This window comes from Phyllobates terribilis, unplaced genomic scaffold (assembly GCF_046119375.1).
Source record: "Phyllobates terribilis strain yellow unplaced genomic scaffold, ASM4611937v1 Scaffold_5__5_contigs__length_657084704, whole genome shotgun sequence".
Classification (NCBI taxonomy): domain Eukaryota; kingdom Metazoa; phylum Chordata; class Amphibia; order Anura; family Dendrobatidae; genus Phyllobates; species Phyllobates terribilis.
The window spans coordinates 485,368,835-485,394,823 of record NW_027362765.1 but is presented as its reverse complement, the minus strand read 5'-3'; the positions used below and the strand labels follow the sequence as shown (position 1 = coordinate 485,394,823).

General features: G+C 46.4%; 1 protein-coding gene across 1 annotated transcript in view; it reads left to right on the top strand.

Annotated features, from left to right (window-relative positions):
- The window catches only part of ASAH2 (N-acylsphingosine amidohydrolase 2), a 116,155-nt gene that overhangs the window by 60,395 nt on the left and 29,771 nt on the right, over positions 1-25,989 (top strand). Inside the window, exons 11-12 of the mRNA XM_073685497.1 lie at positions 125-229; positions 10,140-10,221. Of these exons, the coding sequence (XP_073541598.1) occupies positions 125-229; positions 10,140-10,221 (187 nt within the window). The remainder of the gene's footprint in view (positions 1-124; positions 230-10,139; positions 10,222-25,989) is intronic.

Sequence of the window (25,989 nt, the reverse complement as noted above, 5' to 3'; positions counted from 1 at the left end):
ATCTATATGTGAAAATGCAGATTAATCATTTTTCTCTTTAGTTCTTTAAGGACATACTGTATTTTTGTATCTTTGTGCTCTGTGTATTTATGTCACTGATATTTTGATTCTATGTCAATTAAAGGAATTGTATAATTCATCAAACAAAGAAATGTTGGACACTGTGAACTCTGCTCACCAGTGGGTAGACATGAGTAACGTCACTGTGAAGCTTAATGAAACTCACACTGTAAGTATACATGGCACATAATGTTCACTTTGGTGGCCCAATTAAGTTTTATTTCCTTACTGTTGCCTTTGAGCACTTGGCATTGTTACATTGATATTAAAATGCTGAAAGTGGTAAAAGCCATTGCAAAGTCTGATCTGGTTCCAGTATTTTTGCATACATTTAGAATTATGGCTTCTGCCAGAAACAGTTTCTCTAACATATGATAATAGATAGTGTTGAGCCACCCCCGTAGTGTTCGAGTTCGGTTCGGTTCGTCGAACACCCGTGTGTTCGCCGAACTGTTCGTCGAACTGTTCGTCGAACACCTTCGAACACCGTTAAAACCAATGGCAGGCAAACAAAAACACATAGAAACACATAGAAAACACCTTCAAAGGTGTCCAAAAGCTGACAAACTGCTCAGAAGACACAACTAACACATGGAAAAGTGACAAGTACATATAGTCATGCGAAAAGAAAAGAGGTGGAGGAGTAAAAGGAGGGGGAGACACAGATATAGGCATGTCATGCCCTTCTAAAATCCAAAAAGTGAGAAGCCGACACGGCCAGTCCGCTCCTGCCCGTGCCACCTCCGTGTCGCCGGGTTTGTGCCAGAGCCGCGGTGAACCCTGACAGCCAGCCCCCCTCTCCCAATACAAGGGGGTCCTGTGAAGCGCTCCAAAGTTATCTGGGAGTTGTCTGAGCCCCTCACCTGGTGAGCACAGTACGACGTGGGCAGCCGTTACCTGCAGACGTGGTCTGGATAATAAGAACTGTGAGTAAAGGCCCTGAACTGCATCACTGACTCCGTGTCGTTACTGCTGCTGCCCTGCACCATCACCCCCATCCTCCGCATACACTGCCCTGAGGCTATACTCCTCCCGTGGGGAGTTATGCTACGCTCTGCTGCACCCACAACACCAGCCTTAGCGGTCTGCCCTGTAGCGGCGGTTCACTCTGACCGCAATCCACGGGTGGCGTAGTCGGACATTTAAACATCAAAACCACATAAATAGTTCCGCCACTGGTTTGACCGCCCTGAGCCACGGAACCGGATCGCCGCCACGAAGACTACAACCACCAGCATCCACCAAAAAGGGTCCGGCTCCGGGTGTCCCAAGGCCCAGGGGGTGCGTCAGAACATTTTCATCACCTTTCACAATCACCAATGGGACAAGGCAGGGATATCCTCTGTCCCCTCTCTTATACATCCTAGTGACGGAGCACCTGCTCTCATCAATTCGCCATAACCCCAATATTAGGTGGATTGAGGTGGGAGGCACCGAGTACAAGTGCTCTCTATTTGCTGATGATGTCCTAGTATATATCACTCAATCACATATATCCATCCCTGCTGTTATGGCTGAAATAGATCACTTTGTTACATGGTAAAATTTTAAAATCAATGCAGCGAAGTCTGAGGCCCTCGATGTCTCCCTCCCTAAATCCATATAGGATTCCATCCAGTCCAACTTTCCCTTTGCCTGGCCCTCACAGGGTATCAAATACTTAGGAATTCCTATTCATAGAGACCTCTCCCATCTATGTTATCTTAATTTTGGGCCCTTTATTGAACAATTCCATACAGACCACAGTTGGCAAGTTAGAACTGTAAGATTCACTACGTGAACCACTGGTGTTTTGTGGAAAAGCACATGTACACCGCGTTCCAAATTATTATGCAAAAAGTGTTTAGGAGTGATAAGGGAAGAATTTGTTTGTTTGTCAGTTAAACTCATTGATGGTGATGTGTGTCAGGGCTCTTTATATCACTGTAAGCAATTGCAGACACCTGTGCTAATTAGTTTGGCAGGTGTGTCCAATGAAAGGCAAGACTACTTAAGAAGGCTCTCTCACATTATTAAGCAGCCTACATTTTCTGCCAAAATGGGAAAGAAAAAGGATGTGTCGGCTGCTGAGAAGCAACAAATTGTGGAGTGTTTAGGTCAAGGCATGACTACAATCAACATTGTGCGATGATCAGGATGAAGTGTCTTGGCAATCAAGAAGTATGTAGCTGATTCACAGTACACACGTGTGCGTGCTGATAAGGGCAAATTGAGGACTCTTTCCTACAGGCAATTACGTCAGGTTGAAAGAGCAGCGGCAAAAAAGCCTTGTCATAGCAGCAGACAAGTTTTTGAAGCTGCTTGTGCCTCCAACGTCCCCCGAACAACAAGATGCAGGGTCCTTCAGAGGTTTGCAGCTGTGCATACGCCATCCTGTCGACCTCCTCTATCCACTTCACACAAGCAGAAACGGCTCCAGTGGGCCAAACATTACATGAAGACTGATTTCAAAACTGTTTTGTTCACGGATGAGTGCCGTGCAGCGCTCGATGGTCCAGATGAATGGAGTGGAGGATGGCTGGTTGATGGACACCCCACGCAAACACGGCTACAGCGCCAACAAGGAGGAGGTGGAGTAATGTTTTGGGCTGGAATCATGGGGAGAGAGATTGTCGGCCCCTTTAGGATCCCTGAAGGCGCTAAAGATGAACTCCATAATGTATGTGGATTTTCTCAAACAGCACTTCCTGCCATGGTTCAAGAAGAAGAACCGTGTATTTCACAGCAAGATCATTTTTCTGCATGATAATGCACCATCTCATGCTGCACATAAAACATCTGCATCTCTGGCTGATATGGGCATAAAAGGGGACAAACTAATGGTGTGACCCCCATGCTCCCCTGACCTCTACCCCATTCAGAACCTTTGGAGCATCATTAAAAGGAGTGTCTATGATGGCGGGAGGCAGTTCACATCTAAGCAACAGCTCTGGGAGGGTATTCTGTCCTCATGCAAAACAATTGAAGCAGAAACCATCCAAAACCTGACAAATTCAATGGACGAGAGAGTTCAGAAGCTCCTTTCGAACAAGGGGTCCTATGTGAAAATGTAACATCACCTAGAATAAAGTTTTGAGTTGAAAACTGTTTGATTTCAGTTTCTAACAACCTGCTAATGCTTATAATTTCAAAAATGACCATTTTTTTGGTCTTTATTAAAATGAAAAGGTTGATCGAAAAGTTTGGGGGATCTAAGAGTGTGGCAACCCAGTAGTCATGATTACTTCGAATTCTGACAATATGAGGGTCATGCTGCAGGTAGTGCAGCAAGAAGGCACTTATGTGTCTTGCGCATCTCGGAGCCCCAAAATTATTTTCCGGGCTAGATGCAGCTAAAAATTATTTTTAATTTTAAATCTGGTGAAGCTTATTATAGATGGCCTAATAGGATCAGTGCTGCACACTGCTACAAAGCCCAAATTATTTTCCAGTCAATATACAGATAAACATGATTAGTAATTTGAAAGCTTAAAACGGTTGGTAGGGTGATTTTAACCAATCATCAAGCTTTTACTCTCCCCAGGATGACACAGGGGTAGAAAAGTCGTTTCGGATCCATGATTTGTTCATCTTTATGAACGTGAGTCTGTCTACATTATCAGTGGAGAGCCGCGTGCGCTTATCTGTCAGCACACTACCAGCAGCGCTGAACACACGTTCAGACAGAACGCTGGCTGCGGGGCATGACAAGATCTCCAAGGCGTAAGTGGCTAGCTCCGGCCATTTATCCAGATTGGAAGCCCAAAAAGAGCAAGGGTCCAGTGACACAGTCGTGGCTTCAATGTTTACTTGGAGATACTCCTGTACCATCGTCTCTAGGCGTTGACTATGTGTCAGACTTCTTGTCTCCTGTGGCCTTGCAAAGGATGGGCTAAAAAAGTGGTGAAATGATTCCGCAAAATTGATGTTACCAGCAGATACTGTGGTTCTGTTACGGTTTGAGTGCTGAACACTTGACGGTCCCACGGTTGGCAAGTTGGAACTGTGAGATTCACTACGTGCACCACTGGTATTTTGTGGAAAAGCACATGTAAGATTCTGCAACAGTCTCTGCTGATACTCCTGCATGCGTGCATCCCTTTCTATGGCAGGAATAATTTCTGCAAATTTACTTTTGTACCGGGGATCTAACAGTGTGGCAACCCAGTAGTCAGGATTATTTCTAATTCTCACAATTCGAGGGTCATGTTGCAGGTAGTGCAGCAAGAAGGCACTCATGTGTGTTGCGCATCCAGGAGCACCAAGTCTCTGTTGTGTTGGTGGCGAGGTAACAATCATGCTTCCTTCCTCTGTCCTCTCCCCCCAACCTCGCACAACAGAAATGTGATCAAGGTCTCCCTCATCTGATGAGTCTTCCATCAGTTCGTCCTCCACTTCTTCCTGGGCTCCTGCACCTTCCTCACTAGTTTGGCTGCTACCATGCGCCCTGGTAAAATCATCTCCCCCACCCTCACATGCCTGCCGCCTTGGTGCTGCCGACCGTCTGGACCTTGCAGATGTTAGCCCTTCCGCATACAACTCCTCCTCCTCTACTTCCTCCACCTCCTCTTGTGCCACCACCTGACTCCGAATTCTGTTTAACATGTGCTCCAGCATGTAAATCACCGGAATAGTTATGCTGATAATGGCATCGTCAGCACTAAACATCTTCGTCGCCATTTCAAAACTGTGCAGAAGGGTGCATAGGTCCCTGATCTGAGACCACTCCTCCAGCGTGATTTGCCCCACCTCTGAATCTCGTTGGCCCAGGCTATACGTCAGAACGTATTGCACCAGGGCTTGTCGGTGCTGCCACAGTCGCTGCAACATGTGCAGAGTTGAATTCCACCGGGTAGGCACATCGCATTTTAGCCGGTGAAGTGGCAGGCCCAACGACTTCTGTAGAGATGTAAGTCGCTGAGCTGCGGGATGCGAACGGCGGAAGTGAGCACACAGCGACCGTGCCCTCTGCAGAAGGCCATCTAGTCTGGGATAGTGGGCTAAAAATTGCTGGACAACCAGGTTCAACACGTGAGCCATACAAGGCACGTGTGTGACATTGCCCCGGCGAAGGGCCGCACCCAGGTTTGCAGCATTGTCGCACACGGCCTTCCCTGGTTTCAGGTCCAGTGGAGACAACCATTCATGAAATTGGTTCTCCAGAGCTGACCACAACTCCTCAGCTGTGTGACTCACATTTCCCAGACATTTCAATGTAAAAACCGCCTGATGACGTTGAGCCCTACTGCCAGCATAGTAAGGAGGTGTGCAGGATCCCTTCTGCGCAGTTAGAAAGCTTGTGGCATGACCAGACAGGCTTTGGGTGCAGGTGGAAGACCGAGAGGAGGTTGAGGAGGCAGAAGCAGTGGAGGAACTTTGACATAAAGAGGATTGACGCACAACTCGTGGGGACGGCAAGACTTGGACAGCAGCCCCTTGTCCTGCTGTCACCATAGTTACCCAGTGCCCAGTCAGCGACATGTAACGCCCCTGTCCATGCCTACTCGTCCAAGTGTCTGTGGTGAAATGCACCCTGTCACACACAGAGTTTCTCAAAGAAGCGGTGATGTTGTGTGCGACATGCTGGTGGAGCGCAGGCACACCTTTCTTTGAGAAGTAGTGCCGACTGGGCATCTGGTACTGGGGCACTGCGACGGACATAAGGTCTCGAAAATCCTCTGTGTCCACCAGGCGGAAAGGCAGCATTTCTGTAGCCAAGAGCTTGCAGATGGTGAAATTCAACCTCTTAGCTTTCTCATGGCTAGGAGGAAATGGTCTTTTACTTGTCCACATCTGAGGGACCGAGGGCTGGCTATTGTGCTTAGACGGGGTTGATAAGGGTGTCCCCGGCAAACTGCCGGTCTGTGAGGAAGATGCAGGCGGACATGTTAGGTTGCCTTGATCCAAAGGTGGTGCTATCGATGTCGGACAGCGCTCAAGACCAGCTGGTGTTACCACCTCCAAAGAAAATGATGACCTGCCAATCACGCTGGCTGTTGCGGGTAAAGAGGTGGCAGGTCTGCGCCCCAAAACAGGTGTGACTGCTGTCCCCCCAGTCACAGAGGATGAAGAGGCCGCGGATGCACAAGATATGGCAGACGGTGGTTGGCCCGGCCGGCTAGGCCGCATTGTAGCACACTGAGCTTCCCACTGCAACTTATGCTTCATGTCCATGTGCCGGTTCATGCATGAAGTACTCAAACTATGTATTTTTTGGCCTCTACTTAGCTTTTGCTGACAAATGTTACAGATAACACGAGTTGGGTCATCTTTATCGATCTGAAAAAATGCCCAGGCTATGCAAGGCTTAGCACCCATGCGACCTGAAGAGCCACCACGACTTGTGGTGAGAGGCAGAGTTGTGTTTGAGGATGCAGTTGTTGACGTGCTTCCAGTACTACGTCTCTGTCCAGGAAGGCGCAACCTGACCTCGTCATCACTAGCATCTTCCTCCACCTCCTCTGCTGACCTCATCTCTTGGCTGACTGTGGGTTGACAGTAAGTGGGATCTCCGACCTCATCATCATCACCCTGTGCGTTATCACACCCGTCGTCCTCAGAGCCAACCTGTTCCTGCCCTGACAAAAAACTAAAGTTGTCGCTCCAATCAGGTATTTGAGTCTTATCATCGTCTTCCTCATTGTCTCCACCAACAGGAGTTACAGTTTGGGAATGAGGGTCTACATTATGGTCAGAACCTTCTGCGTCTGGTCCTGGATCCGACTCATAAAGATTCTGGGCATCAGTGCAGATCATTTCCTCGTCTGGATTCACAGAAGCGCTGGAGTCGACCTCTGATTCCCAGGCTATAGTATGAGTAAACAGCTCTGCAGACTCAACCATCTGTTCTACCTCATACTCAGACGGGCAGCTGGAGATTTGGGAGCTGTGAGGAAGCAAGTGCGATTTGGGTGACACCTTTGAGGACTGGAGTATTTGTGATGTTGAAGTTGATGTGGAGGAGAGCCCACTTAAAGGAGCACTTGATATCCGTTGAAGCACCTGCTGTTTTTGTGCCTCATCTGGAATTTGTAGCGATTGGCGTGGCCGTAAGAAAGGGATCTTATCACATTGTCCGCTAAAAGAAGTAGACATTTTAGTTTGGCTGGAAGATGGTCTTTCTTCTGCACCTACCCCACGGACACAACCTTTTTTCCCCTTCCCAACACGCCTATTCCCCTTTCCACCAGCAGCAGGCCTTTTTCCACTCATTTTGGTGGTTAACTAATTCACAACTCTGGAGTTGTTTGCACAAAAAAACAATGGATGGTAACCGAGCAGAGCTGAGTGGCCAAACTGTGGTATTAGGCCAAAACTATTGGCTGGGTTAGATGCAGAAAAAAATTATTTTTAATTTGCAACCTGATGGAGGTCAGTATAGATGGACTAATAGACCAAGTCCCACACACCGCTAGAAGCCCAAATATTTTTTCAGAGCTAGATGCAGAAAAATTTTTTATTCAATTTGCAACCTGATGGAGGTCAGTATAGATGGACTAATAGACCAAGTCCCACACACCGCTAGAAGCCCAAATATTTTTTCAGAGCTAGATGCAGAAAAAAATTATATTCAATTTGCAACCTGCTGGAGGTCAGTATAGAAGGACTAATAGAACAAGTCCCACACACTGCTAGAAGCCCAAATATTTTTTCAGAGCTAAATGAAGAAAAAAATTATTTTTAATTTGCAACCTGATGGAGGTCAGTATAGATGGACTAATAGACCAAGTCCCACACACTGCTAGAAGCCCAAATATTTTTTCAGAGCTAGATGCAGAAAAAAATTATTTTTAATTTGCAACCTGATGGAGGTCAGTATAGATGGACTAATAGACCAAGTCCCACACACCGCTAGAAGCCCAAATATTTTTTCAGAGCTAGATGCAGAATTTTTTTTTATTCAATTTGCAACCTGATGGAGGTCAGTATAGATGGACTAATAGACCAAGTCCCACACACCGCTAGAAGCCCAAATATTTTTTCAGAGCTAGATGCAGAATTTTTTTTTATTCAATTTGCAACCTGATGGAGGTCAGTATAGATGGACTAATAGACCAAGTCCCACACACCGCTAGAAGCCCAAATATTTTTTCAGAGCTAGATGCAGAAAAAAATTATATTCAATTTGCAACCTGCTGGAGGTCAGTATAGAAGGACTAATAAAACAAGTCCCACACACTGCTAGAAGCCCAAATATTTTTTCAGAGCTAAATGAAGAAAAAAATTATTTTTAATTTGCAACCTGATGGAGGTCAGTATAGATGGACTAATAGACCAAGTCCCACACACTGCTAGAAGCCCAAATATTTTTTCAGAGCTAGATGCAGAAAAAAATTATTTTTAATTTGCAACCTGATGGAGGTCAGTATAGATGGACTAATAGACCAAGTCCCACACACCGCTAGAAGCCCAAATATTTTTTCAGAGCTAGATGCAGAATTTTTTTTTATTCAATTTGCAACCTGATGGAGGTCAGTATAGATGGACTAATAGACCAAGTCCCACACACTGCTAGAAGCCCAAATATTTTTTCAGAGCTAGATGCAGAAAAAAATTATTTTTAATTTGCAACCTGATGGAGGTCAGTATAGATGGACTAATAGAACAAGTCCCACACGCTGCTAGAAGCCCAAATATTTTTTCAGAGATAAATGAAGAAAAAAATTATTTTTAATTTGCAACCTGATGGAGGTCAGTATAGATGGACTAATAGACCAAGTCCCACACACTGCTAGAAGCCCAAATATTTTTTCAGAGCTAGATGCAGAAAAAAATATATTCAGTTTGCAACCTGATGGAGGTCAGTATAGATGGACTAATAGAACAAGTCCCACACACTGCTAGAAGCCCAAATATTTTTTCAGAGGTACTGTAGATGCAGATAAAAATTAGTTTTAATTTGCAACCTGATGGAGGTCAGTATAGATGGACTAATAGAGAAAGTCCGACACACTACTAGAAGGCCAAATATTTTTTCAGAGCTAGATGCAGAAAAAAATTATATTCAGTTTGCAACCTGATGGAGGTCAGTATAGATGGACTAATAGAATGATGCTATGCCCAAAAGATTTTACTTCACTAGGTGCAGTAAAAAAATTGGTATTCTATACACAGGTGGTATATCTTGCAACACAGATAGGCTTCTCCACTGACTAACACACTCTGCAATAGGCCAAAAAGGATTAGCTTTGCTAGATTCAGCCAAATGCTGTGAAAAAAACTTGCACAGCACTGGCACAGACCTGCCTGGCAAAAACTGATAGGAACTCATGTAACCTAGTCCTGAAAAGGACTGCAATTACAATTAGTCTTTACTCCCACAACCGATCTATTTAAGAGCACAGACCTCCCTGATAAAAGTCGTAGGAAATGCTGTAACCTAGTCCTTAAAAGGACTGCAATCACAACTATTCCCTACTCCCAAGCTATCTGTATATTTGTGCGAAAATTGGCTTGAAATTAACAAGGTATAGCGCACACAGCAACAGCGGTGCCGTCTAACACGCAGCTGCAGCAGTGAGAAAATGGTGGCGACGGGGAAAATGGCTTGGTCTTATAGGGCAAGGACATGTGACATACACTGCCAATGACACATGCCCTTGCTTGTGTGAAAAAAAGCACTTCGCTCCGTGTGTGCGCTGCTGATAGGCTGACAGATTGCACCTCCCCACTGCAAATGCGGGAAAGAGAAAAAAAAATGGAGATCTTCATTGTTCCTGCAGAGATCCATCCCCTGCCCCTCCCCCCACCCCGCTGTACACTCAAACTGCGTATTAACATTAATTTTCATCATTACTGAGAAAAAATCCAGTTATGATTTTGGTGCACGAACAGTTATCGAACATAACCTCGAACAGCCGAATTTTTCTCAAATTGTTCGTGTTCGCCGACCGGCTCGAACACCGCCCAAAACAGCTCGAATTTGAGATTGGCGAACAGTTCGAGTAGAACAACACTCATCTCTAATAATAGAGTCATTAGACTGGATCGTTGCAGCGTGGAAGCCTTATTTTCCAGAAATATTGGATTTGTAAATGTCTCACTATTATATATGTGAAAATGGTTAAATATTTGACTCGACTTTTCATTTATCTATAAAGGAAACAACTTGCAAACCTGCCCTTGGATATAGCTTTGCTGCTGGAACAATCGATGGTCCTGGATTGATCAATTTCACCCATGGTGAGAATTTTCTGTGGACTTTACTCTACTTCATCTCTGTGAAATGCAATGACTTCAGTCTCATACTAATAATACTAATATTCTGCTGTCATCCGTACACTTATGATATATGATCGATACAGTTACATTTGGATTTTAAATCTTTTATAAAGCTATGGGCTAAAGGGTCGTTCCTATGTTATCAATTAATGGCATATTGTTAGGATATGTCCTCACTTTATGATGTGCCCCCACCAATCCTAAAAATGAGCATGACTCAGTGTTGGTTTAGTTATGTAGCATCCTGGCCAACCACTGTGTAGACAAGTACAGCAGAATGGGGCCGTACTGCGGTACCCTGTACAGCTTGTGAGTGACTGCACCGCTATGCAGGGAAAATATAAATGAAGTACAGCGATAAACCTGTGCTAATGCTCCTTTATTCTCAGGGTTTGCCAGTGTCTTGGAGGTAGCACACCCAATGACCATAGAGTGATGACATATCCTAGTAATCAGAGACATACATAGGAATCATGGGGCCCACTAACAAAAGTCCATATTGGGCTTCCTCCCCGCCACCCAAAAAAAAAGGTTGGTAGAGTCAGGACACATAGGTGCAGTCACAAAAGAGGAATTACCTCCCAACTTTGAAACACAGGGGGAGAGAAATGTTTTTAAGCATGTACACAGAATAGTGACTCTGATAAAGCCCCTTAGTGTTCTCACCCACTACAATACTCATTTTATAGTTCATATAGAGTGTCATGCCCACAAAAGTGCGCCCACAGACAGTATGATACCTCACAGGGAATCCTGCCACATAATTTGCTTCTACAGACACACATATGAGCAAGCCCCACCAGATTGATGTCTCCACAGTTCCCCCCACAGTATAATGGCCCCACCCCTCCCCTTACACACAGTATGATGGTCCCACAACCCCAATACATTATGATGGCCACAGTTCCCTCACACAGTATGATGGCCCCACAGCCCCTCATGCAGTATGTTAGACATTACAGTATCCCCATATAGTATTATGGATGCCACAGGTCCTCCAAATTAAGGATCCCACATCCTCTCCTCCCACACAGTATGATAGACTCTACAGCCCCCCACACATTATGATGGACCCAATAGCCCCTCCATACAGTATAATAGACATCACAGCTCTACCAAACAGTATGATGGACCTTACAGCCCCCAACACCATATATTATGTTCCTGAAGGGGGGCTCAGGGCCGGTGCTGTGAGCCAAAACTGACTTCTCTTCACCCTGAAACCCCTCTTCTTAACTGGAATCTGACATTTGTATGTTGCACTGTGGGATGCGTTCTGTACTCACTTGTCTTTCGGGAGCCCTTGTTACCTCCCTGTTCTTAGGACCAGAAACAGCTGCACACATATCAAGAGTAGTGTTGAGCGATACCTTCCGATATCGGGAAATATCGGATCGGATTGGATTGGACCAATACCGAAAAAGTATCGGATATCGCCGATTCCGATACCGGAAACCAATGCAAGTCAATGGGACAGAAATATCGGAATGAAAATAAACCCTTTCTTTCCTTGTAAGTTAATTCTACATGAAGGAAAACAACTAAGAATAATGTAGAATGTATTGGGGGAGGTGGGGGAGACAATAAAGGCATAGAGGCTTAGCCCAATCAAATGGAATAGCAGGAATTAATATTTTTTTTAAGACGTTCTGAGTTACGGAAATATTGACTATGTTAAGTATTTTTATATTTTGTCAGATATTTATGTTTCACTACTTCCATGCTCTTCACCTTCTTTTTTTCTTCTCCCACACTTTCTCCTTCATCATCCTCAGCATCTTTTTCATCCACTTCTTCTTCACCTTCTTCATCTTCTTCTTCCTCACCTTCTTCGTATTATTCTTTTTTTTTACATTCTTCATATTCTTCTTCTTCATCTTCTTCATATTCTTCTTCTTCATCATATTCTTATTTGTGACAGGCATTCCTGTAGTTGTTATCTATAAAAGGTTGGACATTACACCTTTCGTTCTGCCCGTCACAAAAGATTTACAACAGGATTTGTCCGCGTTCAGTTTGGCCTGCAGCAGCAGGTCTTTTACAGGGGCACCACGAGGAGGAACGGACTCACCCCCATACACTGCTTAGTCATCTTCTGCTTATAATTTAGATATTATCTTTTGCTCTGATTTTTAGTCCTATGCTTAATGTTCTTCCGCTTTTTGTTCTGCAGCTTCTTGTATTTCTGCTTCTTGGTTTTCTGTCTCTTGTTCATCTGTATCTTGGTGCTTGTCTTCTCTTCTTTGTCCTCTTGGTCAACTTCTTCAGGGTCATCTTCTTGGTCTTCTTCGGGGTGGTCTTCAGGGTCGTCGTCTTCGGAGGTCGTCGTCTTCGGGGTCCTCGTCTTCTTCAGGTTGGTCTTCTGGGTCCTCGTCTTCGGGGTCCTCGTCTTCTTCGGGGTGGTCTTCAGGGTCCTCGTCTTCTTCGGGGAGGTCTTCAGGGTCCTCGTTTTCTTCGGGGTGGTCTTCAGGGTCCTCATCTTCAGGGTCATCGTCTTCGGGGTCCTCGTCTTCTTCGGGTGGGTCTTCAGGGTCCTCGTCTTCAGGGTCCTCGTCAGGGAGATCCAGAGTGATTACCAAGAACCATTTCAAAAAGCTTGAACTTGGAAATGTAGCAGAAGGTACAAGAAGGCTGAGGAACTACCGAGGACCAGCTGACGGTACTGGAACCCGGATGGGTAGCAGAAGGTACAAGAGCCAATGGAACTACCGAGGACCAGCTGACGGTACTGGAACTCGGTTACTAAGCAGGAGGTACCTGTGCCAGAAAGCACTACCAAGGACCAGCAGACGTTGGTGGAACTTGGATACCGAGAAGGAGGCACCTAATCCAAAGGCACTGCCGAGAACCAGCTGACGGTACTGGAACCCGGATGGGTAGCAGAAGGTACCCATGTAAAAAAAAGTTTCAAGGCCGCGAGCCGGCCGCAGTTACCAAAACCCACAGTCCTACAGGGGGTGCTTGTCCTATTGGCACTATGGAACCAGCCTTCATTGCCAGATCCCGCAGCCCACATAGGAGTCACCTAAACTGCAGGCACCATAGAGTCGGCTAACCCGACCGCAACACGACAAGACAACGCATTGGAGGCAAAGTGACGTTGACACTACCCGGAAACAGCTGGCGTGCTGGAACCAGGCTGGGCAGGAGGGAGTACCCGTGCCAAAGACACTGCCGAGAACCAGCTGACGGTACTGGAACCCGGATGGGTAGTAGAAGGTACAAGAGCAAATGGAACTACCGAGGACCAGCTGACGGTACTGGAACCCGGATGGGTAGCAGAAGGTACAAGAGCCAATGGAACTGCCGAAGACCAGCTGACGGTACTGGAACTCGGTTACTAAGCAGGAGGTACCTGTGCCAGAAAGCACTACCAAGGACCAGCAGACGTTGGTGGAACTTGGATACCGAGAAGGAGGCACCTAATCCAAAGGCACTGCCGAGAACCAGCTGACGGTACTGGAACCCGGATGGGTAGCAGAAGGTACCCATGTAAAAAAAAGTTTCAAGGCCGCGAGCCGGCCGCAGTTACCAAAACCCACAGTCCTACAGGGGGTGCTTGTCCTATTGGCACTATGAAACCAGCCTTCATTGCCAGATCCCGCAGCCCACATAGGAGTCACCTAAACTGCAGGCACCATAGAGTCGGCTAACCCGACCGCAACACGACAGAACAACGCATTGGAGGCAAAGTGACGTTGACACTACCCGGAAACAGCTGGTGTGCTGGAACCAGGCTGGGCAGGAGGGAGTACCCGTGCCAAAGACACTGCAGAGAACCAGCTGACGGTACTGGAACCCGAATGGGTAGTAGAAGGTACAAGAGCAAATGGAACTACCGAGGACCATCTGACGGTACTGGAACCCGGATGGGTAGCAGAAGGTACAAGAGCCAATGGAACTGCCGAAGACCAACTGACGGTACTGGAACTCGGCTACTAAGCAGGAGGTACCTGTGCCTGAAAGCACTACCAAGGACCAGCAGACTTTGGTGGAACTTGGATACCGAGAAGGAGGCACCTAATCCAAAGGCACTGCCGAGAACCAGCTGACGGTACTGGAACCCGGATGGGTAGCTGAAGGTACCCATGTAAAAAAAAGTTTCAAGGCCGCGAGCCGGCCGCAGTTACCAAAACCCACAGTCCTACAGGGGGTGCTTGTCCTATTGGCACTATGGAACCAGCCTTCATTGCCAGATCCCGCAGCCCACATAGGAGTCACCTAAACTGCAGGCACCATAGAGTCGGCTAACCCGACCGCAACACGACAGGACAACGCATTGGAGGCAAAGTGACGTTGACACTACCCGGAAACAGCTGGCGTGCTGGAACCAGGCTGGGCAGGAGGGAGTACCCGTGCCAAAGACACTGCTAGGAAACAGCTGGCGGTGCTGGAACCCAGGGTAAATACTAAAAACAGAGTGGAGCCAGAGGCGTAATTGGAGCAACTTTAAAATCTGTAGTAGTGTGAATGTGGACAGAGCAGGAGAATTTGCCGAACACACAGCTGGGGAACAGCTGACGTTACTGAACCCCAATAACACTGGAGCAAGCATTGACTGTGCAGACGGCACTTCTGAGCAGCAACTAGCGGCATTGGAGCCCAGGGTAAATACTAAAAACAGAGGAGCCAGAGGTGTAATTGGAGCAAGTTTTAAATCAGTAGTACAGTGGATGTGGACAAAGCAGGAGAATTTGCCGGACACACAGCTGGGGAACAGCTGACGTTACTGAACCCCAATAACACTGGAGCAAGCATTGACTGTGCAGACGGCACTTCTGAGCAGCAACTAGCGGTATTGGAGCCCAGGGTAAATACTAAAAACAGAGGAGCCAGAGGTGTAATTGGAGCAAGTTTTAAATCAGTAGTACAGTGGATGTGGACAAAGCAGGAGAATTTGCCGGAAACACAGCTGGGGAACAGCTGACGTTACTGAACCCCAATAACACTGGAGCAAGCATTGACTGTGCAGACGGCACTTCTGAGCAGCAACTAGCGGTATTGGAGCCCAGGGTAAATACTAAAAACAGAGGAACCAGAGGTGTAATTGGAGCAACTTTAAAATCTGTAGTAGTGAGAATGTGGACAGAGCAGGAGAAATTGCCGTCCGCACAGCAGGGGAACAGCTGACATTACTGAACCCCAATAACACGGCAGCAAGTGTTGACTGTGCAGACGGCACTTCCGAGCGCCAACTGGCGGTGTTGGAGCTCAGGGATAATACTGAAAACAGAGGAGCCAGAGGTGTAATTGGAGCAACTTTAAAATCTGTAGTAGTGAGAATGTGGACAGAGCAGGAGAAATTGACGTCCGCACAGCAGGGGAACAGCTGACGTTACTGAACCCCAATAACACGGCAGCAAGTGTTGACTGTGCAGACGGCACTTCCGAGCGCCAACTGGCGGTGTTGGAGCTCAGGGATAATACTGAAAACAGAGGAGCCAGAGGTGTAATTGGAGCAACTTTAAAATCTGTAGTAGTGAGAATGTGGACAGAGCAGGAGAAATTGCCGTCCGCACAGCAGTGGAACAGCTGACGTTACTGAACCCCAATAACACGGCAGCAAGTGTTGACTGTGCAGACGGCACTTCCGAGCGCCAACTGGCGGTGTTGGAGCTCAGGGATAATACTGAAAACAGAGGAGCCAGAGGTGTAATTGGAGCAACTTTAAAATCTGTAGTAGTGAGAATGTGGACAGAGCAGGAGAAATTGTCGTCCGCACAGCAGGGGAACAGCTGACGTTACTGAACCCCAATAACACGGCAGCAAGTGTTGACTGTGCAGACGGTACTTCCGAGCGCCAACTGGCGGTGTTGGAGCTCAGGGATAATACTGAAAACAGAGGAGCCAGAGGTGTAATTGGAGCAACTTTAAAATCTGTAGTAGTGAGAATGTGGACAGAGCAGGAGAAATTGCCGTCCGCACAGCAGGGGAACAGCTGACGTTACTAAACCCCAATAACACGGCAGCAAGTGTTGACTGTGCAGACGGCACTTCCGAGCGCCAACTGGCGGTGTTGGAGCTCAGGGATAATACTGAAAATAGAGGAGCCAGAGGTGTAATTGGAGCAACTTTAAAATCTGTAGTAGTGAGAATGTGGACAGAGCAGGAGAAATTGCCGTCCGCACAGCAGGGGAACAGCTGACGTTACTGAACCCCAATAACACGGCAGCAAGTGTTGACTTTGCAGACGGAACTTCCAAGCGCCAACTGGTGGTGTTGGAGCTCAGGGATAATACTGAAAACAGAGGAGCCAGAGGTGTAATTGGAGCAACTTTAAAATCTGTAGTAGTGAGAATGTGGACAGAGCAAGAGAAATTGCCGTCCGCACAGCAGGGGAACAGCTGACGTTACTGAACCCCAATAACACGGCAGCAAGTGTTGACTTTGCAGACGGAACTTCCAAGCGCCAACTGGTGTTGTTGGAGCTCAGGGATAATACTGAAAACAGAGGAGCCAGAGGTGTAATTGGAGCAACTTTAAAATCTGTAGTAGTGAGAATGTGGACAGAGCAGGAGAAATTGACGTCCGCACAGCAGGGGAACAGCTGACGTTTCTGAACCCCAATAACACGGCAGCAAGTGTTGACTTTGCAGACGGCACTTCTGAGTGCCAACTGGCGGTGTTGGAGCTCAGGGATTACAGTTCAGGTGGTAGAAACATGAACACAGCAGGAGACCTGGATACTGTTGCCAACCAATTATTTATTCTGGGAGAGGGCTGGCAAATTCATGAGAGATCCAGGCCTTGTTCATTTTGAGAAAAGTAAGCCGGTCAACGTTATCGGAGGATAGTCGCATGCGACGGTCTGTTAGTACACCACCTGCGGCACTAAAGACGCGTTCCAATAATACACTAGCAGCAGGGCAAGCTAGCACCTCCAATGCATACTGACTAAGCTCTGGCCATGTATCCAGCTTACAGACCCAAAACTTGAAGGGAGAAGAGCCGTCTGGGAGTACACTAAGAGGGCAAGACATGTAGTCTGTCACCATCTGACGGAAACGTTGCCTCCTGCTGACTGGAGCCGTCTGTGATGGTGTAGACATTTGTGGCGGCGGGGACACAAAACTTTGCCACATTTCGGCCATACTGGTCTTGCCTTGTGCTGAGGCGCTGCTTCTGCTCCCTCTTTGTGCAGAGCTTCCTCCACTGCCTCGACGCACTGAGCTGCTTTGTAAAGCACTAGCAGCACTGCTCTCGGTTGGAATGGAGAACATGATGGAATGCACCAGTGCGTCTTGGTACTCCCGCATTTTACGCTCCCGGTTCAACGGTGTTATGAGGCTTTGTAAGTTGTCCCGGTAGCGAGGATCTAGGAGGGTGGACACCCAATAATCAGCCGTGTTGAGAATGTGGGCGATGCGGCGGTCGTTTCTCAGGCACTGCAGCATGAAATCAACCATGAGCTGCAGACTGCCAACTGGCCAAGGAACGCTGTCCCCTGCTTGAGGCGTGATCTCTGCCTGCTCTGCATCACCCCACCCTCACTCTAGATACTGACTACTAGAGCATTGTGTACCTCCCTCCTCTGGACAGATGTCTTCCTCATCCATTGACTCCTCCTCATCCTCCTCACAAAGTGTCCCCTGCCTAGGCCTTTGTGAGGAACCACGTCGCGCAGACTGTAGAGAAGCAGATGGCATTTGTGACTCCTCATCTTCCACTTCTTCCAAAACCTCGTCCCTTAGTGCTTGCAGTGTTTTTTCAAGCAGGCAGATAAGGGGGATAGTCATGCTGACTAGTGCATCATCTGCACTCGCCATCCGCGTGGAATAATCGAAGGCACGCAAAACGTGGCAAATGTCCTTCATAGAGGCCCACTCAGTGGTGGTGAAGTGTGAACGGCGCGCACTGCGACCTGTTTGCGCCTGCTGCAGCTGGTACTCCATTACTGCTGCCTGCTGCTCACACAACCTCTCCAACATATGTAACGTTGAATTCCACCTGGTGGGTAGGTCACATATGATGCGATGTTCCGGAAGACGTAATCGGCGCTGCAGAGCTGCAATGCATGATCTTGCGTTGCTGGAACGCCGCAAGTGAGCGCACTCTATGCGGACCTTGTGAAGCAGTGCATCAAGATCCGGATAGTCCCTCAAAAAACTCTGCACGACCAAGTTGAGCACATGTGCCAGACATGGGACGTGAGTGAGGTTGCCTAGGCCCAGAGCTGCCACCAGATTTCGGCCATTGTCACACACTACCATGCCTGGCTGGAGATTCGCTGGCACAAACCACACGTCGCTCTGCTGCTTGATGGCATTCCAGAGCTCCTGCGCTGTGTGGCTTCGATTCCCCAAATAAATTAATTTTAATACGGCCTGTTGATGTTTGGCCACGGCTGTGCTCATATCGGTCATCATAACAGGTAACCGTTCACGGGTCGATGTGGAGGTAGACCGTGACTGCTCCTGCAGCGCTGATTCAGAGGAACTGAAGTATGAGGAGGAGTCAATGTGTACAGACTGGATTCCTGCAATCCTTGGAGTTGGCAGAACACGTACAGCACCACTCTCAAGATCTGTACCCGGCTCCACAACATTTACCCAATGGGCAGTGAGGGAAAGGTATCGTCCCTGTCCATGCTTACTGGTCCACGCATCGGTGGTCAAGTGGACCTTGCTACTGACGGCGTTTTGTAGCGCATGTTTAATTTTTCCCTCCACATGATGTTGCAGGGCAGGGACGGCTTGCCTGCTGAAATAAAAGCGGCTGGGCACGTTGTTTTGTGGGACTGCCAATGCCATAAAGTTACGGAATGTGTCAGTCTCCACCAGCCTGAATGATAGCATTTCAAGGGCCAGTAGTTTAGCAATGCCAGCATTCAGAGCCTGTGCTCGGGGGTGGTTTGCCGAGTATGGGTGCCTTTTCTCCCATGCCTGTGCTAACGATGGCTGTAGACTGGCCTGGGAGTGTGAGGATGACTGGGAAAGTGGTGCTGTGGGTGGAATTACACTGTGTCTCTGTACAACAGTGCCAGAGATTCTTCCATGGCGATCCTGTGAGGAAGCCGAACCAGCTGTGTGTGAGCTGGAGGAAGAGGCTACAACACGAGCTGAAGAGGTGGTAGGTGTCGCTGTAGGTTGGCCTAGGTCTTCAGTGTGTTTTTGTAACTCCACCACGTGCTTGGTCCGCACATGTTTCCACATATTTGTGGTATTGAGGTTGCTGACACTTTTCCCTCTTTTCACCTTCTGATTACACAGCTTGCATTTGACAAAGCAAATGTCATCTGCAACTGTGTCAAAAAAGGACCAGGCACTGCAAGTCTTGGGAGCGCCCGCTTTGGATTTTGGAAGAGTCATGCTCCTAATGGGTGCCGAAGTGGAGGCTACAGGCAACCAAGTCTGCCCCCTCCCTCTCCCTCCTTTTTGGGCTGTTCGGGGAATCTCTTCCTCAGAGCTGCTCCCACCACCTTCCTGTCCCTCACGCCATGATGGGTCAAGGACCTCATCATCTACACCACCCTCTTCAAACAACTGCTTCTCCTGGGTAGTCTCGACAGCACAGTACGCACCAGAAAGTGGCACCTGAGTCTCATCATCAGATGCGTACTGAGGTGTGCTGCTGACCATAGGCACTGGCTCACCCGCCTCTTCAGATTCAGAGAGACAAAACGGTTGCGCATCACTGCATACTACCTCTTCTTCAAATTCTCGAATTCTGCTTGGCTGGCCCCCTCTTTCCAAGCCAAGAGATTCAGAGAACAGAAGTAGAGATGGCTCCTGTCCAGGGCTCTCTGACTGCCTGGGAAATTTGGCAGATGGTGAAGAGACAGATGGGTGCTCTTCAGTGCTCAGGACCTGAGAGCATCTGGAACTAATTGAAGTCGATGCGTTAGCTGCCATCCATCCGACAACGGCTTCAATTTGGTCCTCCCGCAGCAGTGGGGTACGGCTAGCTCCTACAAAGCTGCCCATAAAGGACTGTTCCCTGGTAAAACTGGGGGATGCTGATTCACTGGTGCCCACAGCAGGCACAGAATCCCCACGTCCTCTCCCTGCAGGCACAGAATCCTCACGTCCTCTCCCTGCAGAAACTCCACGCCCACACCCACGCCCACGACCACATGCCTTACTCCCTGCCTTCTTCATCTTGGTAGACTGATAAAGATAGGCAGAAAAGTACTAAGGGCTTAGTGTGCTTATTCCTGAACAGCTGCTAACAGGTATAAGACACACTAATTTTATAAAGTGTGGACTAGACTTTAATATGAGCTAATGTGGCCTATACAACTGTAAAGTGGAATGTTTGGTGAACTTTATTTAGGTTTTTTTTGTCACAAAAAGACACTGGATGTGCCTAAAGATGTAATACCGATAGTATCACAAACTTTTTGTAGCTATTACAATGTAGGAAGGTAACCTACAATGCAATAGATGAGGCTACAAAAAATAGGCTAATACTAATCTGGCTGGGGCTGCAGGGCCCAATGCTGCAGAAAGGCTCCTCTAACTACTCCTATATAGTGTGTTTGGAACCAATGTAGCTGAATACGGATGGAACCACCACACTAATAGGAGAAATCAGGAAAAATTATGAATTGGCAAAAAAGGACAATGTATGAGGCAGTGACGCACACTGAGTGCACTACAACCAGACGTGGCTGAAGCACACACTACAGCGTGAGCTGCACTCACACACCAGACCTTGCAGACAGCGGTGAACAGTGCAGATGCAGAGCACTGTGCACTAGCGCTGCAAGACCAAAAAAAATTCTCTATCTACTCCTATATAGTGTGTTTGGAACCAATTTAGCTGAATACGGATGGAACCACCACACTAATAGGAGATATCAGGAAAAATTATGAATTGGCAAAAAAGGACAATGTATGAGGCAGTGAGACACACTGAGTGCACTACAACCAGACGTGGCTGAAGCACACACTACAGGGTGAGCTGCACTCACACACACAGACCTTGCAGACAGCGGTGAACAGTGCAGATGCAGAGCACTGTACACTAGCGCTGCAAGACCAAAAAAATTTCTCTATCTACTCCTATATAGTGTGTTTGGAACCAATTTAGCTGAATACGGATGGAACCACCACACTAATAGGAGATATCAGGAAAAATTATGAATTGGCAAAAAAGGACAATGTATGAGGCAGTGAGACACACTGAGTGCACTACAACAAGACGTGGCTGAAGTACACACTACAGGGTGAGCTGCACTCACACACACAGACCTTGCAGACAGCGGTGAACAGTACAGATGTAGAGCACTGTGCACTAGCGCTGCAAGACGCTGCAAGACTTCCTTGAAAATCATTAAGGAAGGTGAAGAGTTCTTAGACAGAGCAGAATTATCTCTTCATGATTCAGAAAGAGAAGAAATTCGAACTGCACCTGACGAAACAGAGGAATGGAAGCATGTGACCCACAGAAGCAGGAGGATCGAGAGGCAGTCAGCACCCATACTGCTCAGGAACCAGTACCAGGCTCTCACGCAGGAGAACCATGAAGAAATACAGCAAAATAAGACTTTGCCAGCAATGAATAACCTTGTAAGCCCTCAGAATCCTCCTGGATGGAGAAAGAAGAATGTTGTGAAGAAAAAACGGAGAGTGGTGGTCATGGGGGATTCCCTGTTAAGAGGAACAGAGGCCGCTATCTGCAGACCAGACATAACCTCAAGAGAAATGTGCTGTCTTCCAGGAGCAAAAATTAAAGATGTGTCTGACAGGATATCAAGACTCTTCAGACCTACAGATCACTACCCATTCCTGCTAATACATGTGGGGACAAATGACACCGCAAGAAAGGACCTGGAAACCATCTGCAGTGACTTTGAAGACTTAGGCAAGAAAGTGAAAGAATTGGGAGTGCAGGTGGTCTTCTCATCCATCCTCCCAGTGGATGGCCATGGAACAATGAGGTGGAATAAGATTCTACAGGTGAACAACTGGCTACGTCGATGGTGCCGTCAACAAGGATTTGGATTTCTGGATCACGGAATGAATTACCTATACGATGGACTACCTGCTAGAGATGGGGTGCACCTTACGAAGACTGGAAAACATGTATTTGGAAGTCGCCTTGCTACACTCATCAGAAGAGCTTTAAACTAGAACAATGTGGGAAGGGAAGCAAAAGGCCAGAAAAAGCCATACAGCTGACAAATACTAATGAGATCTCTGCTACTGGAAGTGGAAAGGAAGAACAAAGACAAAACAATTTAAATAATAAAAATATGGGAGGAAGAGAAACCAATCACAAACTAAAATGTTTTTATACAAATGCACAAAGCATGGGCAACAAACAAGGAGAATTGGAACTACTAATGCAGGAAAAGGAATATGATGTCATTGGAATCACTGAAACTTGGTGGGACGATACACATGATTGGAATAAAAGGCTAAAAGGATACAACTTATTTGCAAGAAACAGACTTGATAAACGAGGAGGAGGTGTCGCATTGTATGTTAGAAAAGCATATATCTGCACAGAGATTGAAGCTTCAGAGACTGGGAGTTCTGTGGAAACTGTTTGGGTAAGAATACAAGGAGAGAACAACGGAAAGGACACCATTGTAGGCATTTACTACAGGCCACCTGGGCAAGCTGAAGATATGGATGAACTCTTTATGTATCAAATGACCAAGTTCTCCAAAAAATATGACGTAGTGGTCATGGGAGATTTCAACTATCCAGACATTTGTTGGGAATCTCTCTCAAGTAATACTAACAGGTCAAGCAAATTCTTATCCTCTCTTGCTGACAATTTTATCTTCCAAAAGGTAGGGGAGAAAACAAGGGGATCTGCTACTTTGGATCTAATCCTTATAAACAGGGAGGAAATGGTTGAGGAGGTAAAGGTGGCTGGGACCCTAGGAGGCAGCGATCATGCTATTATAGAATTTTGGATAACTAGAGGAGGAAGACATGTGAAGACTCAAACTTCAAGGTTAGATTTTAGAAAGGCAGATTTTAAGAGACTCAGAAAGAGAATAGGAGTGATCCAATGGCTGGATGTCCTTAAGGACAAAAATGTCCAGGAAGGATGGGAAATTTTTAAAAATGAGATTCTCAAAGCACAATCGTTAACAATCCCGAAAAGTAGGAAGAATGGGAAGCATTTAAGGAAACCAGGATGGATGAACACAGAACTTAAACACATGCTAAAAAGAAAGAAAGAAATGTTTATTAAATGGAAAGAGGGAGGCATATCTAAAGAAGATTATAATGCAGTCTGCAGATCCTGTAGGGCACGTATCAGGGTAGCTAAAGCTGACAATGAATTAAGGCTTGCAAGAGATGTCAAAAGCAATAAAAAAGGATTTTGGGGGTATGTCAAAAGTAAAAGAAAAGTCAAAGATGCTATAGGATTTTTACAGGATGAAAATGGAGAAATGGTAAGAGAGGATGTTGAGAAGGCCGAACTTTTTAATTCCTATTTTGCATCTGTTTTCTCTCAGAAAGAAAATGTAACATCAACTGATCTTCACTGTCCTTTTAAAGGAATAGAGGAATCCAAGTTATCTGTAAACAGAAAGATTGTGAGGGAATATTTAGCTAACATAAATGAGTTCAAGTCTCCAGGTCCAGATGAATTACACCCCAGAGTACTGAAGGAGATCATAGAAGAAATTTTAGAACCACTCTCCATAATCTTTGAAAATTCTTGGAGAACAGGAGAAGTCCCAGAAGACTGGAGAAGAGCAAATGTTGTTCCTATCTTCAAAAAGGGGAAGAAGGTGGACCCAGGGAACTATAGGCCGGTGAGTCTGACTTCTATACCAGGAAAGATCTTTGAACAAATTATTAAACAACATGTATGTAAGTACATGGATAAGAATGAAGTGATTAACCAGAGTCAGCATGGGTTTGTAACTAACAAGTCATGTCAGACTAACTTAATTTCCTTCTATGACAGAATCACTGACTGGGTGGATCAGGGAAATGCTGTAGATATAGTATATCTTGACTTCAGCAAAGTATTTGACAAAGTATCTCACACCATCCTTATTGAAAAAATGACCAAGTATGCAATGGACCAGGCAACTGTTAGGTGGATTCATAACTGGCTTAGTGATCGGACTCAAAGGGTGGTTGTAAATGGCTTCACATCCAGCTGGATGAATGTCTCAAGTGGGGTACCACAGGGCTCTGTCCTGGGACCTGTATTGTTCAACATCTTTATCAATGATTTAGATGAAGGAATTGAGGGTAAACTGATTAAATTTGCTGATGACACAAAGCTAGGAGGGATAGCTAATACTAGAGAAGAGAGAGAGAGGATTCAAAAAGACCTAAATAAACTGGAGCAGTGGGCAGCAACCAACAGAATGGTTTTTAACAGGGAAAAATGCAAAGTACTACATCTGGGCAATAAAAATGAAAAAAGCATATACAGAATGGGAGGAATAGAGCTAAGCAACAGTACATGTGAAAAAGACTTAGGTATACTAATAGATCATAGACTGAACATGAGTCAACAGTGTGATGCAGCAGCAAAAAAGGCAAATACAATTCTGGGATGTATTAACAGAAGCATACAGTCTAGATCACGTGAAGTCATTATCAGTCTTTACTCCTCTTTGGTCAGACCTCATCTGGAATACTGTGTACAGTTTTGGGCACCACATTTTAAAAAAGACATAGACAAACTGGAGCAAGTTCAGAGAAGAGCGACCAGAATGGTGACTGGTCTGCAAACCATGTCCTATGAGGAACGGTTGCAGGATTTGGGAATGTTTAGCTTGCAAAAAAGAAGACTGAGAGGAGACTTAATAGCTGTCTACAAATATGTCAAGGGCTGTCACATTGTAGAAGGATCATCTTTATTCTCATTTGCACAAGGAAAGACTAGAAGCAATGGGATGAAACTAAATGGGAGGAGACACAGATTAGATATTAGAAAAAACTTTTTGACAGTTAGGGTGATTAATGAGAGGAACAGGCTGCCACGAGAGGTGGTGAGTTCCCCTTCAATGGACGTCTTCAAACAGAGGCTGGACAGACATCTGTCTGAGATGATCTAGTGAATCCTGCTTTGAGCAGGGGGTTGGACCAGATGACCCAGGAGGTCCCTTCCAACTCTACCATTCTATGATTCTATGATTCTATGAAGACCAAAAAAATTTCTCTATCTACTCCTATATAGTGTGTTTGGAACCAATTTAGCTGAATACGGATGGAACCACCACACTAATAGAAGATATCAGGAAAAATTATGAATTGGAAAAAAGGGGCAATGTATGAGGCAGTGACACACACTGAGTGCACTACAACCAGACTTGGCTGAAGCACACACTACAGCGTGAGCTGCACTCACACACACAGACCTTGCAGAAAGTGGTGAACAGCACAGAGAACTGTGCACTAGCGCTGCAAGGCACAGCGATTTATAAAGTAGCTTGGGTAAAGCAGAATAGACCAAATAGGTAGCTAAAACTGTCCCTCAGAACAACAGCGTCCTATCCCTAACTGAATTCACAGCAGAGTGAGCTCAAAATGGCGGCGGCGGCTTTTATAGTGCATCATGACATCATTTCAGCAGCCAATCACAGCCATGCCATTAGTTAAGATGCCTACATGCCTAACAGGATGTGCCTACACTTCTTAGGATCCTCATTGGCTGAATAAAATGAAAATGGCTCATTGCATTATGGGAACTTCCGATTCCGGTATACGATATTGCAAAAGTATCGGAATTAAGTATCGGAATTCCGATACCGAGAATATCGGCCGATACCCGATATTTCAGTATCGGAATGCTCAACAC